This window comes from Akebia trifoliata, chromosome 15, assembly GCF_017979445.1.
Source record: "Akebia trifoliata isolate Shusen 1 chromosome 15, ASM1797944v1, whole genome shotgun sequence".
NCBI lineage: Eukaryota > Viridiplantae > Streptophyta > Magnoliopsida > Ranunculales > Lardizabalaceae > Akebia > Akebia trifoliata.
Genome location: NC_141389.1, coordinates 20841469 through 20860741, shown reverse-complemented (window position 1 = coordinate 20860741; position 19273 = coordinate 20841469). Strand labels below are relative to the sequence as shown.

At 33.7% G+C, this 19273-nt stretch overlaps 1 protein-coding gene across 1 annotated transcript; it reads right to left on the bottom strand.

Moving 5' to 3' along the window:
- Positions 1 to 17455: 17455 nt before the first annotated feature.
- LOC147384569 (uncharacterized) lies at positions 17456 to 18277 on the bottom strand. The gene has a single exon (XM_086424957.1). The coding sequence runs from the start codon at positions 18275 to 18277 to the stop codon at positions 17456 to 17458; it is 822 nt and encodes a 273-aa protein (XP_086281083.1).
- Positions 18278 to 19273: the final 996 nt, after the last annotated feature.

Below are 19273 nucleotides of genomic sequence, written 5' to 3'. Positions count from 1 at the left end.
CATTCTTGTATGAATTTTTCCTACTTGCTCCCTCATTGTTTCATAATATGAAGGTTTTAAGAATGGTAAATATATATATATATATATCTTTTGTTCCTCTTATTACACTTAAGTGACAAACATAATTAGTTAGATCTTCTCGAACCAAAAGTTTTATCTTCAAGGACATAGTAGATATGATTTCTAATAATTGTATTTTGATTTTGGGAGATATTCTTTATAGCAAATGCATCATCACAAGCCCTTTTTTGTTTTTACTCAGAATGGATAGTCCAAACCACAATGCACAGGCTAGAAATGGTGTTGGAAACAGAAGTGTATTCTGCCAAACACTACTAGGATTCTTTTGGGCATAGAAGATTGAAATGGATTAGATTTGAAATTAAATTTGGGCATATAGGACTGATGTTCCTAATATGCATGCAATTGTTGCAGCCAATAACGAACCATGAATTGAAGACATTGTGGCTCTCCTAAGACTAGAAGAATGAAGGAGATGAAAATGAATATGTTGCTCGACCATTCCTTACATTGGAAATTGGGAATAGTTATCCACCGCAAGGGCTCTGTAATGCGTAGGGGTGCACATTGGATCGGGTAAATCCGAGAACCGAACCAATCCGAGAACCAAACCAATCCGAAGCTTTTGGATTGAATTGGTTCGGATTGAAGACACTCACGGTTCAGGTACGGATCGAGAAAAAAAAACCGGTTAATTTGGTTCGGTTCCGGATTAGAGATATATAGAACCAATTATATATATATATATAGGGGGCGGTTCAAGGGCCATATGAAAAAACAATGGTTTTTCAAAATATGGGTTAGAGGTTATGGATTGAGCTGATTTTTTGCAAGGATCGTCACTATGATGAGAAGATCATCCTCACAAAAAATCAGCTCAATCTGAAACTTCTAAATCCATCAAAAGTGATTTACAAATAAGTGACAAAAATTGGCAAAAAATCGACGGTCCACATTCTAAATCACTTTTAATGGGGTTAGAAGTTTCAAATTGGACTGATTTTTTTTCCGGATGATCTTCCCATCATAGAGATCATCCTCATAAAAAATCAGCTCAATCCGAAATTTCTAACCCATATTTTAAAATTTTATTAATGTTAATTTTTACATATGTTTTCTCATATGTCCCTTGAACCTAACCCATTTATATATATATATTTAATTATTTTAAAAAAGAAATCGTTTTATTTCTCTATTCTTCTTCCTATTAGAAGAGCTCTATGAGAACGAAAACCTAGCCACCGTCTAACTCATTCGTCTCCCTCACTTGCCTCGCCTCCTCATCGAAAAACGAAGAGGTAACTCTCTCTCTCTCTCTCTCTCTCTCTCTCTCTCTCTCTCTCTCTCTCAACGTTGCAACAGAGTTTGCCATGAATCCTCTGTTTCAAAAGCTTCGATAAATCTCTCAGAAGCCTTCGATTAATGATAAAAAAATTTCCACAAAGAAATTTACCACTTTTTTTTCTTTTTTTCTTTTTCGTAATAAAATAGAACTAAATTTGCCGCCATTGAAAGATGAAAACTGAAATCTCTCATCACTTCCTTCACACCAGAAGGTGATTTCCTTACTATTTTGTCTCCAAACGGAATTGTTAAAGTATGCTCTCTCTCTCTCTCTAATTGATAACTTGAATTTATTTAATTAATTTTCTGTATTTTTCATGATTGTTGATCGAAAATAAAGTTTTGATTTTATTTGCAGAAGTGCCCATGTGATATAGTGGTCATCAGTGTAAAAAAAAAAAAAATTATCTTTTGTTGAAATTTGTTGGCAGAAAAGCAAACTCAAGTTTGAAATTGAGGATTTACTTTTTGAGTTGATTGAAATTTTGCTTAATTTTTTTTTCCTAGATAAGGTTTGAATGGCAGAAGGAGATGCTTTTAGTTGACACCAACTAGTTCGTATAACTCTTAGTTTGGTGGACTTTTTTTTAGAAATATTATTTAGAGCTATTGTTGTGTGATGTCTAGTTATCTTTCAATAACTTTGTCCTTAGCGTTTAATCCATTGAGAAATCCTTACTTGAGCATTGAGGGTTTTTTCTGATTGGGTGATTGAAATTTGAAGTTTATAGGAATTTAGATAATTTATTTGAGATTACTACTTCACTTCCAATGTGGGTAATTTATCCGAATGAAATGATGTGGTCTTCTTTGGGTTAATGTGTTTTCTAATTTTCTCTATGAAAGTAGAGAATTTCAAGAGATTCAAAGCTCTTCTAATGATGGGTAGGCTTTTTTTGTGGGGGATATGCCTTGAATTATTGTAAATAATTACTCATTCTTTTTTAATTCATCTATTTGCTTATTTAGCAATTTTTTTAAAAGGTACAAAAGTTATAATTGGTTTAATATTTTTGTTAGATGTCAAGTATCGGAGACGCAAATGTTCCAACTTCTAGTATTGAACCAGATGTTGCTCATAATTATACAATTGGCAATGGCACTGCAACCTCAAAAGTAGAGGTAAGTCCCACTCGAAAGAAGCCTCGTAGACCAAAATCTGATGTTTGGAATCATTTTGTCAAAATAAAAATTGATACAAGAGGCAAAGTAGAAAGGGCTAAATGCAATTACTATGGTACAGATTATGGGTATTCAAGTGTTAACGGGATTACCACATTAAGAAAACATTTGAGTAAATGTTCCAAATATCAATACAATGATGACAAAAGACAAAAACTTTTATCATTCTGAAAGATAGGATAAGGAAGAGATAGTAATCTTGCTGCTTGGAAATTTGATCAAGAGTTGTGTAAAGATGCCTTGACTAGAATGATTATGATTGATGAATTGCCATTTAAGATTGTTGAGCGTGAAGGATTTCGATTCTTTGTAAGTGTGTTTCAACCTAAATTTCAATTAGTATCTCGTACCACGGTGGTAAGAGATCCTTTACAATTGTATGCCGCTGAGAAAAAAAATTTGAACTTGTTGAATAGTTTTGTACATAAAGTTTCTCTCACAACAGATTTGTAGACTTCGTTACAAAATATCTCATATATGTGTCTTACTACGCATTTTATGGATAGATATTGGAAATTGCATAAAAGGATAATTAACTTTTGTGTAGTTACGAGTCATAAAGGAGAAGAAATTGATAAAATGATCGAGTTATGTTTGCTTCAATGGGGTATAGAGAATGTGTGCACTATTACGGTTGATAATGCAAGTTCCAATGATGTTGCCGTGGGATACATTAAGAGAAAGCTATATAAAAGACATGATTGCATTTTAGACGGTGAGTTCTTGCATATGAAGTGTTGTACGCATATATTGAATTTGATTGTGAAGGATGGGATGAATAATGTGCATGTTTCGATTGTCAAAATTCGTGGTGTTGTAAAATACGTTAGAAGTTCCCTTACAAGAGCTCAACAGTTCAAGAAGTGTGTTGACCAAGAAAGAGTCACGTGCAAGTGATCTTTGGTTCTTGATGTTTCAACTAGGTGGAATTTAACATACCTTATGTTGGATATTGTAGTAAAGTTTCAGAAAGCATTTGAACGATTGGAAGAACAAGAACCACAGTTTAGTAATGAACTCAAAGATGGGGCTTCCCACCAAAGAAGATTGAAAAAAAAACGTTGTTGCAAACTTTTTACAAGATTTCTAAGCGCATGGCAAGCTCGTTGTATGTAACTGCTAATACGTATTTTCATGAAGTTTGTGCTATAGAAAGTATTATTTTTGATTGGTCTAAAAGTTTTGATCCTTACTTGAATCCTATGTCAAGAAAGATGAAGGAAAAATTTGATAAATATTTGGGGAACATCGATAAAGTAAACTTTATACTATTGGTTGCGGTGATGTTAGATCCTTGTTACAAGTTGAGATATGTCAAATTTTGCTACTCAAACCTTTATACACTCACAAAGGTTGATGACTTGGTTAAGAAGGTAAGGGAAGCAATGAATCAAATTTTTGAACAGTATCAACTTCATGATTCAACTCCAGTTGCTTATTCATCTAGTTTTACTTATAATTCAAAAAAAATGGATCTGGATCGAACAATTAGTAAAGTTAGTGTGCAAAGGAAGTATCTCCAATCCAAGTTTCTAAGACAAATGGAAAAAGAAGAAAACGTGGAATGCAAATCGGAAGTGGATAAATATTTGGAATAACGAGTGGAAAAGCAAGACTTGAACTTTGAAATTTTAAATTGGTGGAAAATAAATTCTTTTAAATTTCCCATATTTTCTAAGGTGGCACGAGATTTATAATTCATTCATGTTTTCACTGTTGCTTCTAAGAATACTTTTAGCACCGAAGGTCGCATACTAGATCAATTTCGAAGATCCTTAACCCCAAAGCTAGTAGAATGCTTGATTTGTAGACAAGATTTGTTACGTGCTTCACCTCTTCCAATTGATGTTGAAGATATGCTAGAAGAACTTAAAGAAGTTGAGTCAGGTAACCTTTTATTTTTATTATTTTGTCATTTTACTTATATGTAAAATTATAGTATTTTTATTTAATGAAAATTTATTTCATTTTATTTTTACAATCATTACAGATGATGAAATCTTACCATCTGATAACTGATTAGTTGATTTTCAAATGCCTTTTCATTTGCGATTATAAGTAAATTACTTTTCTAAAACTATATGTTATGAAGTAAATTATTTTTTAAATACCTATTCAATAATGAATTAATGATGATGTTTATTTTTCTATTTTTAGGTCTTATGGATTGGAGCATGAAATAAGACATGGAATGGACTTACTTGATTTTAGTTATAATTTTCATTTTGGATTTACTTATATTATATAAAACATGTTCATGAGTGTATTTATTTTTGTGCGTGAGACATTTGTTTTGTTTGATGGATGATTCTTATTTGAATTTATTTTTTCGAGTTCAAGTTGGATTAGCATAAATATGAATTGTGGTTAAGTATTTATCCCCCTATTCATTTTCTATTGTTTATTTGCTTGATTTTTATATTTTTTCATACTATATTTGTTTTTGTTATGTTTTTAATTAAAATCATTGATGATTATGAATTTTTTTATTCATTTAATGTTTTTACTTTCTAATATTTAATATTAGTTAGCATAAATGCATAATTGTCTTCTTTATGTTGTTGTAGATTGATATATTTTCTTGATTAATGATGGATTCAACTTTGAATAAGTAACAAGCAACAAACAACATTTGATTTTAAGAATGACTTTGATCTTCAATCATCCTTTACAAGGTAAGTGTTAAATGATTTTTATTTACTTATTTTTTCATGATTTTTATTTTTAATATATTAAAAATAATAAGTATTTTGGATTAGTTAATGATTTTTATTACTATTGAATTGGTTCATTATTTTTTCATGATTTTGATTACTATTGAAAATAATAAGTATGAGAACCGAGAACCGATCCAAACCAAGATTGGATTGGATTGGTTCGGTTCTATAGGGTAATTGGATTGGATCGGTTTCAAATTTGTAGAACCGATCATGTTTGGTTTAGTTCCAATTTTGTCAAAATCCAAATCAATCCGAACCATGTGCATCCCTAGTAATGCGCACCCTATTCAACATCCATTTCCATATCATCGTCAAGTGACTTGTAACCCCTACCCTCTATTTACTTAATATCATATTGTTAAGCAAAAATAAACTATTTTTCCTAGTCTAAATTATTCAAAATTAATCTTTTTATTTTCTTTTGAGTATCTATATTTACCATTGGTATTTGCAAAATTTGGAATATTTAGTTATTACTATAAACGAACCTGGATGTGTGACTCTACCTTCCGCCGGAGAGGGTTATGCCACCACTACTTTCATCACCATCGCTTTTGCTACTAACTTATTGCGGGGAATTAGATCAACATATCAAGAGCAAGGAGTGCTACTTGGATCTCTCTTAATTTCTTCTTTTCTTTTGTCATATGTCAATTGCTAGATTATGATCCTCATATAATTGGTACCATTAAATGCCTTGGTCATTTGGCTTGCATCCATACAACATCAATTTATTGATTTTGGCTTGAATTTGAAAAATATGAATCATTCAATTAAATCATTTCTTTAGGTCAATTTTTCATATGGATCGAGATTTGTATGTATCCCAATAATATGATTAACTATAGCTAAGCGTTGAATTTTTTGCTTTAACAGACAGGATCATGTGTTTTCCCACTAGAAGCCGTAAAAGAAGTGACTTATCTCCAGGATAAATCACTTTTGTGGTCATAATTCCAAATTGACACTCTTGGCCCATTGCTCTAGCTTATAAACAACCATTATGTTGAAAAAATATTTTAAATAAATCTATTATTAAGATGAAAAAGGATATATGATATTAATTTTGTGCCAAAATCTACGAACGTCCATTTTTTTCTATTATCATTTATCAGATATACATTTGGATTGGAATAAAATTTTCAATTTAGTCTAAATAGTAAAAGTGTTCTTTTATTTCTTTGGTTCTCCAAATTTGTGTTTTGAAGGTGTGTTGATAGAGTTTTTGGCAGGTTAAATTTTGAAGCGTAATTTCATAACTTCCTTCTCACGGGTATTTTTCACTGTTGAATTTTAATTTTAAATTTGGGAGCTTGCTAGCCGTTCATTTTTAAAAGCTTGGAACAAGCTAAAATAATGTTTTTTTTTTTTTTTTTTGTTTTTGTTTTCGTTTTTATTGAATCTATGTTTTTCGATGAAATTTAGAGGGTTGTGGTGGTGGAATGCTGATGTGGTAATCCACTAGAACAAAATGGCCCTTAGTAAGTCATAAAATCCTATTATGTTAGTGAGGAAAGTGTTTCAAAAAAAAAGTGAAAAGGGCATTTTGGGTATGAAAATTGCCAAAACAATATTCATTTAAATTTTTACCAATTTGATAAAATAAAAAATAAAAAAAACTTATTTTCAAAAACGGTAATTTACAGTTTTCAAAATTAATTTGAGTAGTGCACTGTTTTCGGAATTAATATATTTTCAGTGCATGTTTTGGTAAATTAGCCAAGATTTAATGCTTTCATCGTTTGGCATTCGGGATATAATAACAATTTACTTATTTCGTCTTAAATTTGAAAAGTATCATTCAATTAAATCATTTCTTTAGGTCGACTTTTAATATGGTTAGTAATATTAGTAATGGTTGAGCTATTTATTTATTTTTATGATGATGATATGTTGGGACAAATTCAAGGTATTAAGTTAGTCTTTTACTCAATCCAATGATTAGCATCAATATTTATCCAAAAGATAAATTATTTTTATTGTCTATAATTTTGAATGGATCCAAATCCTACCTTTAAAGGTGGATATGAACAAGAACTGAAATGAGTTGATACTGCAAATGTTGAGCCCATAGTAAAAGAGTCCTTAGAAATGAAAAATTAGTTTAATCCTAGGAGTTTAATTGGATCAAAATTGTGATCAACCAATTGAACTACCTTGATTGAGTCGTGCTGGAGTGACCTTAAGATTGTACCTCATATCGCACATCATGACGTGAAAGTGTGTAGAAATCATAGATGCTTTTTTATTCGTATCTCAATGAAATATCTATAGTTTCTATATACTTTCATGTCGGGATGTGTGATATGAGGTGCAATCTTCAGGTCACTTCGGCATTATTTATCTTGATTTATTGGTTATATGGAAATGTAAGCTAGGTTTATCGAGGAATAACCCTGAGGGGGTGGCTTAATGGCAATTTCAGATCCAAAAAGCAGTCAAAGCCCGTAGGTTGTGAGTTTGATACACAATATGAGCAGTATTTCCTTGGGGCCACCCAGTATGAGCAGAATTCTGTGCACCCTCACTTATCCGGTGCGTATGATGTGTGGTGTTGCACGTGCCCGGGGGAGGGGTCCATATGCCTTGGCTCTGGCCCTGTCTCTTCCGAGTCCTCCTAGTCGGACGTAGGTTTGGACACCTCGCCAAAAAAATAATAAATTTATCAAGCAATATGAAATAGCTTCAGAAGGTGTATGGATTCAATTTTTGTTTTTTTTTTTTACAAAGTTCTAATAACATTAGAGTGCTGGACTTGGGCTTCGCCAACATACGTCCGATGGGGATTAGGGTTGGTCTAAGGTAGAATTCGTCTCTTTAGGCTTGGTTAAGATTTGTGTACCTTAAATGACCCAATTCACAGCGTTAGTTCTCTTAGGAATTCCAATTGTAATCCCAAATTCTTTATGTGGAAAGAAATCTGGAGTGACGGAGCAAGCTACCATTTCTGCACATCTAATTATAACATTATATAAGCAGAAATAAATTGTGGAAACTGAGTTTATTGGAGAACCATGGCAATGGCATCATACAATGAACATGAATCTGTAGAAATATCTAAATGAGTTGTAAAAATCCAACAAATTTATTAACCAAATCTTGATAATTCTTTCCATATATGGAAATTTAAATATGTGTTTTTCTTAAAGCTTTCAGGTTTTGTTTTTTAAACCTTCCAGGCGCCAACCCTCTATAAAGTTATAAACTCACATATGAAACTCATCTCTATATCCGAAGAGGTGAATGCTTCTTCTTCTTTTTGTTGATAGCTTATGCTAATTATAGAAGCCAGTTCAGAGAGAGGTCATTGTTCCTGTCATTTCAACAAAAAGGTAAGTGTAATTTGTTTTAACCTAATATTAATTTGGCCGATGACAAAATGATGTGGCTGGAAAAGTGCACAGATCTATAGATCTTTTTCATTTTGTATCCTGAAGAAAACGATTTATGGATCCGTGCACCTGCCTCATCAACTGTATGTTTTATCGTATCATCAACTGTATGTTTTATCGTATCAGTTTATCATGACTCTACTAATTTTTCAACCCCAAAGAGTTGGTGGGATGACCAGAACAGAACCATACCTCAAGAAGTGGAAGTCTTGAGTTAGAATCGCCCCTTAGGGTCACCCTAAGGGATTTATCTCAGAAATTCCCTAGATGCCTTGGTTACAAAAATAAATGTATTTTTTCAAAGAGGATGATTCCGGAAGGTTGTTCTTGTTGAGTGTATGTTTTCCTTCACTCCCAGGTGTGTCATACCCCAGTTAAGTCCGATCACCCTCTTATATATTCATAGTTCTCCCCCTCTCCATCAGATCGGTCTTTTGGAATAGTTGGTGGGTTAACATGGTATCAGAGCGCTAGGTTCATGTAGGTCGTGGGTTTGACTCTTTTCACCCTTATTGGTGAGGGGGAGTGTTGAGTGTATATTTTCCTCCACTCTCAAGTGTATCATACCCCAGTTAAGCCCCATGACCCTCTTATGTATTCATAAATCTCCTCCTCTCCATCAGATCAGTCTTTTAGAGTAGTTGGTTGGTTAACAGTTCTAAAATTGAAAAAATTTCTAGTTAGAATGAAAGATTTTTTGCCCAAATTTTTTTTTTTCCAAGATGGGTTGTGGCTCACCATCAATGCGACCATTCGGATGTTAGGGATTCCCAAGAAATATGTATCGCTAGGAAAATGTATGTTAATCTCTAGAAGATCAAATCTGGTTTTATAAAATCTGTATTTTCACTCAAATCCTAATGGTCATATTCGTGGAGAGCATCAACCATGGATTGAGCCAAGAAAAGTCTTTCATAGAATCCTGAATGACACATTACAAGGGTAGTTTTGTAAATTAGGGATGGCCTTAATACATGGGATCGTTTGAATTCGGTAAAATCATGGATTGACTTTTCTACAAAAAAAGACTAGAGTCATGATAAATGTACACGTTGATACATATGCAGCTGACATACGTGGCAAAGCACAAAACCATATATCTTTTTCTTCAGAATACAAAGGAAAAAATTTTGCGATTATATTCCCTTGCCATGTCAGCCACGTACATACTACAGAGCACGTATGTGTCAACGCGTCATTTTATCATTAGTCATAAGACAAATGATAAACTGGTGATCTTTGATTCCCGAAGAAAAAAATCTATGGTTCTATGCACTACCACATCATGGAACGTACAAAGAGCACTAATTTTAGAGCACCAAATTATCACCAATTTTTAAATAATATCTATTCTTTAATTAAAAGAGATGTACGGTCAAAGTTAGAATTATAAAATATTTTAAATGAGTTTCTCTCCGTTTCTTTCCAAATCTCTCCACTTTTAGAGAGAGAAAACTCACCTTTTTTTCTTTTCTCTTCTCTCCAAAAAGTAGAAATGGAGGGAAACTCATTTATTTTCTCTCCATTTCTCTCAATCCAAACACAACATTAAAGTGTGTGCTTGTATGGATGATTAAATTAAAGAACCTATATGGATTTAAGAAGAAAGGAATGATTCCATATTCTACTCCACCGTTCCTTCGATCCCCACAAAACCTATCCCAACACTATTTCAGCCAACTCCTAATGCAGCTTCTATAAGAGCAATGCATAGAGGGAGCAACAATACGGAAAAATGTGAACACTAGCAGACAATTTGGGGTCAATTGCTTGATCTTTCAAATTCCCACCTCGTTACGTCATCACAATTCCTTTCAACTCATGGTCGGTTTTCCCACCAAATGAATCATCTCGATTGTCTAAATACCAAATGATAATTGATTTCAATGACTCAATCAAGTGATATACATGGGGTTTGTGTGGATCTCCAGCCTACGAAACGTCAATTTGTATACGTTTACAGAATTAAATATATTATTAAAGAATAAGATGCATTGTATTAAGATGCATGAGATAAACTATAACATTGCCAATGTATCTCATCACTAATGGAAGGTTGTGATGGAAGATATTCTAGAATATTATAATAGGTTAGTTTCCATATATCTTGGTTGTTGTAATCTCTATAAATACCATTAGGATTTATGTAAAATTTGTCCAAGAATTCTCAATAAAATTATTTTCTATATGGTATCCGAGCTCAAGCTCCACCGAGTACATCGATCTTAGTAAGCCATTCTTCGGCTATGACACGACCGCCATTGCTAGATCTAAATCTTTTTTTCCTTTATTATTGTTCTAGTTTTCTTTAATAAAAATCACTCCTTCCATATCTCTAAATATCTCCCAAGTTCGCATATTTATGTCTCACAATCTCATTTTTTTTCTTGACTAAAATCTCTTCAACGAGAATTATTTAATTTAAATTGCAAAATCCTGCATTGTATGTTCTTGGAGAGATCATGATAGACCTAGTCTCATAAGCCATCAGTTTCGACAGACTAAAAAATAGAGCGAGAAAAGAAAATGATGAACTTCACAAACAATCGGTGACCACCATGAAGCATGATTGGATTTTGGGTGATCTAATAGCATGTCATTTGATGAGATCAAGAGAAATTATTCATAGAATATAATTACATGTTCTTCTTCCAAGGACCATGCAATTGCAGGAGGGTGCTAGAGAATTAGATGTATTGTGTTAAGATGCATGACATACATTGTAACAAGGTCAGTGTACCTATAGACACCCCATTTTTGCAATCACCTAATTCGACAATTTATCACCGGTTGCTTTGGATTCCTAATGATGAGAGCAGAATATATGAAAAAGTCGAAAGCTTGTGAGAGGTTCTTTCCCGATTTCTTCTAATTTTTTTTGTTTCTTTCCCTATCCTCGTGATTTCATCTCTTTCTTATTTTACATACTTAATATAGAAATTACAAACACTTATGATCGATATACTGTACACTCGATTTAGCAAGTACACACGCTTAGGTTCATCGCACATTTTGATAATCTAGAAACCTCGCAATGCTAGGAAAATGAGACCCCGATTTCTTCCAATTTTTTCTATTTCTTTCTCTATCCTCGTGATTTCATCTCTTTCTTATTTAACATACTCGATATAAAAATTACAAACGCTTATGATTGATATACTATACACTCGATTTAGCAAGTACACATGCTTAGGTTCGTCACACATTTTTATAATCTAGAGACCTCGAAACTTAGAAATAATAACATTGGAACTGAAAAAAGCCACTAGTAAAAATTCAAAAAAAAACTAACAAAATGATGAAAATACCCTTTGTGGGTTCCACACTTTTAAAATGTCTCGAAGTACTAATGTTGTACTCAAAATGTGATTTTGAGTCTAACGAGACTAAAATTGATGAAAACGAAGAATTTTATGAAGAATTACAAAAATTATTAAAATATTCATTGATGTTCGAGTTTTACTTACCTCGATTCGTAAGAAAATGTAACTAAAAAAACTTTCAACAACATTCATGCACATAAAATAAATTTAAAATCCCCCACTCAAGAAAATTGAAAATTTTCACATAAAATGACGATTTTCGCCATGTAGAATAACACAAATCGAACACATAAAATGATAATTCATTATAAGAAATGACATCAATCGATCGTGATGTGATAATTAAGAAAATGGATAGCTGACGTTTGTCGATTAAAATGTGAAATTTTACTTATCACACCCCAACTTAAAAGTGGAATGATAAAATAAGATGGAGTGTCAATGGTGTTTAAAATCAAGACAATCAATCTTAAAAATTGACAAATCAAATCAATCAATCGCCATTCACTCTTAAAAACCAACACGTCATTTACCAATCATTAACTTCCAAATTGACCGAACTAATCGCAAGTTTAAAAACAAGCCTATTAATTGAGAAATTAAAATAATTGAACCAATCAATGCTAACCTTATTCAATCCAACTAATTGATCTTAACTAAATATGAGAAAATACGAAAGTCACAAAACATAAGATAACACTTCCTTTCTCTTTTAGAATTTTAACACAAATAGAAAAAGAGGATTTTGTCTTTGGCCCGATCAAAGAAGATAACCAAGAAAATAAAAAATAAAAGTTAAAAGAAAAGAGGAATCAAACTTGAGGAAAGTCCATACGTTGAAGAGAAAATTAGAAAAGGAAAGAAATAAAATAAAATAAAATAAAAAAATAAAAAAAAGGCAATGAAGAAACAAAAATGGAAAGGAGAGGTGTTTGCCAACATTGATAGCCTTCTCAAAATTTAGCACCTTCTAAAAGCAACCCCAAAGAGAAGGGATCTACACATTAAAAGGGGAGATTTTCCCTTTTTTGAGGTACAAAAAAAAAAGTCCAAAGAAAGACTTTAGAAAAAGAAGAAGGAAAGAAAAAAAAGGGGTGACCTATGCTTTTGGCAAAAAGGGGGACTTCTCGATCTCAATCTCTAGGGCTGGAGGAATTCCCACACCATCACGACAACAACAATAGAAAAAAAAAGGAGAAGAGAAAAAGAAAAAATGCAGTACCTACTAGGGGTGCAACTTAATTCAGTTCAAACTAAGAACCGAACCAAACCGTGAATTTTGGATTGATTTGGTTTGGTTTAGATTGAATACGGTTTGGTTTAGATTGAATACGGTTTGGTTTCGACTTAAATAAATGAAGAACTGATCGATTCGGTTTGGTTCAGTACTCGATTTAGACTTTGTAAATAATAGAACCAAATTGAAAACTGAACTATCATATTATTTTAAAATAAAATATAAGATTTTTATAAAACCCTAAAGGGAAGTCTCTTTCCTTCTTTCCTTCCTCTATTCTCTCTCTCTCTCGTCTCTTATAAGGCTGAGGTGTGGCTGCAGGCTGCCTCTCAACTCCGATCATCCCTCTCTCTCTCTCTCTTTCTTTCCCTCCGAACTTATATAAGGGACAAGGAAGTCATAATTCATTAGATTCGGTTTCCCCTAACATTCTAGACAGAGAAGAGGATAAAAACTTGTTCCATAAAACCTTATTTTTACTCAATTAGAAGTGTCGTGAATTTTTCAAAAACTTCTTTTGATTTTCTTTATGAGGAATAACCAAAAAGAACTTATGATCAAAAATTAGGACATGAGCCTGAAATTTGAAATTCATATGTAAAAGTACATAAAAAGAATTTGAAGAAAATATTTTGCAAGTGTTAAATCTATTTTTTTTTATTTTTTTGTTTATTTTTAAACATGAAACTAAACTAACAATGAGATGCAATGCAATTGTGAGCTAACTTAATACTCCCAAACCTAAATGACATATTGTCCTCAATATGCAAGCAGTAAGGAAAGAAAGAGAATGGTTAGATCACATCTGAATCGATTTTGACATTAATTTGCAAACTCTTATTACAACTAATCTAAAAAGATGAAGATTTAGAACAATGATAATTTTCGAAACAGGATTGCATAAAATCCTACTTAGGAATTGAAAAACAACCTAACTAAGAAATTAAAAATATCCTAATCGAAATAAAACTCATCTTAATCTGAATCTGAAATCTCAGCGGCCCGTGCACTCACACGTGCCTTCTTTTCCGCAATGTAGACCAGAATCTTTTGTTGACCAGTTTGCAGATCTTATGTATATAGTGAAGAAATATGGAGATGGAGGCTACATGGACAAGATGGAAAGAGATAAGGATTAGGAATTTTCTTTTATAGATGGTGCTTGATTTTCCTAGAAAATAAATTTTCCACCTTGAAAATCCATGGAAAATAAATTTTCTCAAAAAATTTTAAGTCGGAAAATAAATTTTTTGAGAAAATTTTGCAATAAATTTATTCAAAATTAAAATTTATTTATTTATTTATATATATTTTTAAGGAAATCCTGGCTACTAATCTAATAAAAAAAATATTCTAATCTAGAGAAGGAAATCCTAACAAATAAGAATACATGGGTTGCCTCCCAAGCACTGTTAAGTTTATTGACGTTAGCCAGACAACAACATGAGGCTAATCCTGATACACAGGATCGCTTAGATAAGAATCTTTTTCTTAGGGTGGTAGTGTAAGAAATGACTTGATCCGTTGACCATTGACGTGGAAAATACTACCATCCATTTTATTGAGTATCTCAATGTTGCCATAGGAATTAATTTTATGGACCACAAAGGGTCCTATCCATCGAGATTTTAATTTTTCAAGAAATAGGTGGAGGCGAGAATTATAAAGTAAAATCTGCTGACCTATTTGGAAGGACTTTCGTTGAATGTATTTGTCATGCCAGGCCTTTGTACGATCCTTGTATAGTCAAGCATTATCGTATGCATCATTACGTAATTCTTCTAACTCAGAGAGTTGGAGTTTTCTGTGCTCTCCTACTTTGACAAGATCAAAGTTAAGATGTTTAATAGCCCACTATGCACGGTGTTTGAGTTCTACTGGGAAATGATAGATTTTTCTAAAGATGAGACGATAGGGGGACATGCCAATCGGAGTTTTTAAAGCAGTCCGATATGCCCACAATGCGTCATTTAATCGCAAAGCCCAATCCTTTCGTGAAGGATTGACCGTTTTTTTCAAGAATTATCTTGACTTCACGATTGGAGATTTCGACCTGTCCACTCGTTTGAGGGTGATATGGAGTGGCGACTTTGTGAGTAATAGCATATTTACACATGAGACTTTTGAAAATTCAATTACAGAAATGCTTACTTCCGTCGTTAATGATCTCCTTTGGGGTACCGAAACGAGCAAATATGGTATTTTTAAGGAAGTTGACAACGGCTATGTGATCGTTGGTCCGACACGCTGTTGCTTCTACCCATTTAGATACGTAGTCGACTGTGACTAAAATAAATTGGAATCCATGTGAAATGGGGAAGGGTCCCATGAAATCAATGCCCCAAACATTGAAAATTTCAATGATCAAAATGGGTTGTTAAGGCATTTCATTCCTTCGACTAATCTTTCCTAAACATTGGCATCGATCACAAGATTTAGCGAAGATGTGGGAACGTTGGCTAGTAAAAATCGCATTGCAACACTTTTGCTACTATTTTTTTGCCTTCAAAGTTTCCACCACAGGCGTGGTTGTGGCAGAAATCGAGTATATGTTTTTTATCATGGTCAGAAATACACCAATGAATTATTTGATCTAGACAGTACTTAAATAAGTATGGGTCATCCCAAAAAAACCATTTAGCTTGGGTGAGAAATCTCAGTCGCTCTTGTTTCTTCCATGAGATCGGTGTTTGTCCAGTCACCAGGTAATTGACAATGTCAGCGTACCAAGGTGTATCCATATTGGAGATAGACATCAATTGCTCATCTTAAAAGTTTTTAGAGATTGGGAGGGAATCGAAACTTGTTTCAACTACCAGTTTGGATAAGTGATCGGCAACCACATTCTCGCATCCTTTCTTATCTCGAATTTTAAGATCAAATTCTTGTAGTAAAAGAACCCATCGGATTAACCTTGCTTTTGCATCCTTCTTGGAAAGAAGGTATTTCAATGTTGCATGATTGGTGGAGATTATAATCTTGGATCCTATTAAGTAGGAGCAAAAATTTTCCAGAGCAAAAACTACTGTTAGCAACTCTTTATCCGTAATTGAATAATTAAGTTGGCAATCGTTCAACATTTTGCTTGCATACTGGATAACATGAGAGATTTTGTTGCCCCAGTACAACACCTATTACGTAGTCTGAAGCATCACACATCACCTCAAAGGGCAAATTCCAATTTGGTGGTTGGATGATAAGTGTTGTTGTTAACTCAGTTTTGAGTTTGTCAAATGCGATTAAACAGGTGATAGAGAATTCAAAGTTTGCATCTTTGGATAATAAGTCGGATAGAGGTTTGAAAATCTTTCAAAAATCCTTAATGAAGCGCCTGTAAAAACCCACATGCCCTAAGAAAGAACGGACTTCATTCACAGTTTTAAGGGAAGATAGATTAGCGATAAAGTCAATTTTTGCCTTATCTACCTCAATTCCCTTGTGGGATATGATGTGTCCCAACACAATCTCGGAAGTGACCATGAAATGGCACTTTTCCTAGTTTAACACTAGATTCTTTTCGCGACATCTAACTAAGACTAACTTTAAGTGATATAGACAATTGTCAAAACTAGATCCGAAGACTGAAAAGTAATCTATGAAGACTTAAAAAAAAATTTCTACCATATCAGAGAAAATGGTCAACATACATCGTTGAAAAGTTGTAGGAGCATTGCAAAGCCCAAATGACATGCGTTGATAGGCAAAAGTCTCGAATGGACACTTTAAAGTTGTTTTTTCTTGATCTTTAGGGGAGATCGGGATCTGATTGTACCCTGAATATCCATCAAGAAAGTAGTAGTAGGCGTGTCCAGCTAGGCGTTCGAGCATTTGATCTATGAATGGAAAAGGGAAGTGATATTTTCGTGTCATAGTATTCAACTTCATATAGTCTATACAAACTCGCCACCCAGTTTGGATACGAGTTGGTACTAATTCACTGTTCTTGTTGGTCACAACAGTGACACTAGATTTCTTTGGGACCACTTGAACAGGACTTACCCATTTACTGTCTGAGATGGGGTACATAATACTCGCATCTAGTAATTTGAGGACTTCTCCGCAGACAACCTCTTGTAAAATCGGATTCAATCTCCTTTGCGGTTTTCTCGATGGTTTGTAATTATCCTCGAGGTGTATTAGGTGCATAACCACAGAGGGACTGATGCCCTTGATATCAGCTATAGTCCAACCAATAGCTTCCTTATGTTCTCGAAGGACTTCTAATAACTGCTCTTCTTAAGACTTTTCTAAGTCGGGTGATATGATTATAGGGAAGGTTTCGACCTTCTCTAAGAACACATATTTCAGCGTGTTAGGCAACTGTTTGAGTTCAAGTTTAGAAATCTCTTCAATTAAAGGTTGGGATGAAGATGTGGGGAGACTCTCTATTTTAGGTTTCCAGTTTGCAAAGTCCATCTCGAGGACAAATTCTAGGATGATATTTACCTCCTTGATGGACTGTTCTTCATCAAACTCGAGGTCAAATTGACCTAAGTATTCTTCTAGAGGATTAATGTTCTCCACGTCCTGGAATGTTCTGCTGACCAATATATCAATCATATTGACCTCCTCCATATCATCCATATCAATGGATTGACACTTGTTGTGGAAAATATTCAATTTTACTTTCATGTCTCCAAAGGCTAAAGTCATGATCCAGTTTCTACATCTGATCACATCATCAGATGTGGTTAAGAATGGTAGACCCAAGATTACTGGAACATGATTGTTTGGATTTATGACGAGTTCAGTGTCAAGTACTATAAAATCAGCGGGAAAATAGAAGTCTTTAACCTTGATTATTACATCCTCTACTACCCCTTTGGGAATCTTGACTAATCTGTCTACCAAACTGATAGTGATATCTGTAGGTTTGAGTTCCCCCAAACTTAATTGTTTATAGACAGAAAATGGCAAAAGATTCACACTGACCCCTAGATCTAGCAGATATTTCTCAATCATTATTTTCCCTATATGCACAGAGATTGTTAGACAGCCTGGATCCTTGAATTTAGGCACAATTGTCTTTTGAATCAGATAAGATGATTGGGCTGTCATTGTAGCTTCTTTAGGCACAAGGGTTTTTCTTTTTACCGTAGTGAGATCTTTAAGGAACTTAGCATATGAAGGAATTTGATAGGTAGCATTCAGAAAAATGGATGTTAATCTGAACATTCTTGAAGACTTCAAGAATACCTTCTAATTGCTTTCCCTTTTTATTGTCTGCTAATCTATGTGAAAATGGGGCTTTAGGAATGGTAATTTATTTTTCCATTTGAATATGAGTTTCTTTTTGTTGGTTATCTTCCTCTATTGAAGGTGCACTTTGGATGTCCTCTTTTATTAGGACCTCATTGGGCATGTGTACTTAGTTATCCACTAACTTACTAAAACGTAGTGTGTGGACTGCTTGAACAAAGTCATTAGAGGAACCAAGTTGACTTGTTATTTCATGCTGTCCTTTTTGAGCTGTTCCTCTTGGGTGAGGCATAGTTTGACTTGGAAATTGTCCTTTGTTTATCTCCTCAAGAGAGAGCGGTAATTGCCCTAGTTGAACCTCAAGATTTTTAATTGATTGTTCATGCCTTTGACTCCTTTGATCCTGGTCCTGAATGAATTTCTGTTGTTGCTTGAACATCTCTGTCACCATTGTTTCTAATGTAGAGTTTGTTTGTACAACTAGGGGAGAATAGTTGGTCATAGGGTCAACAACAATCGCCCTTTGATCAGACGCATGAGGTGAAGAGTAAGATGTTTGTGGAACCAAAGAAAGGTTCGCATTGGACTGAGATTGTCTAGTATAGCCTTTTTGAAAACCTGGAGCACCACCCTGTTGGATAGGTTCGTTCTGACGATAGGAGAAGTTGGGATGAAACCTACTATCAGGGTGGTAAGTTTGATTATACGAGTTTGGAGTAGGTTTCCTAAAAATGCTATATGACCCAATTGCATTAGCCTGTTCTGTATTGGCCACAGGATAGTTCTCCGTGAGGTGGTCAAAAGTTTCGCATATGTTACATGCAAAAGGCATCTCTGAATTTACTTGGAGTGTAG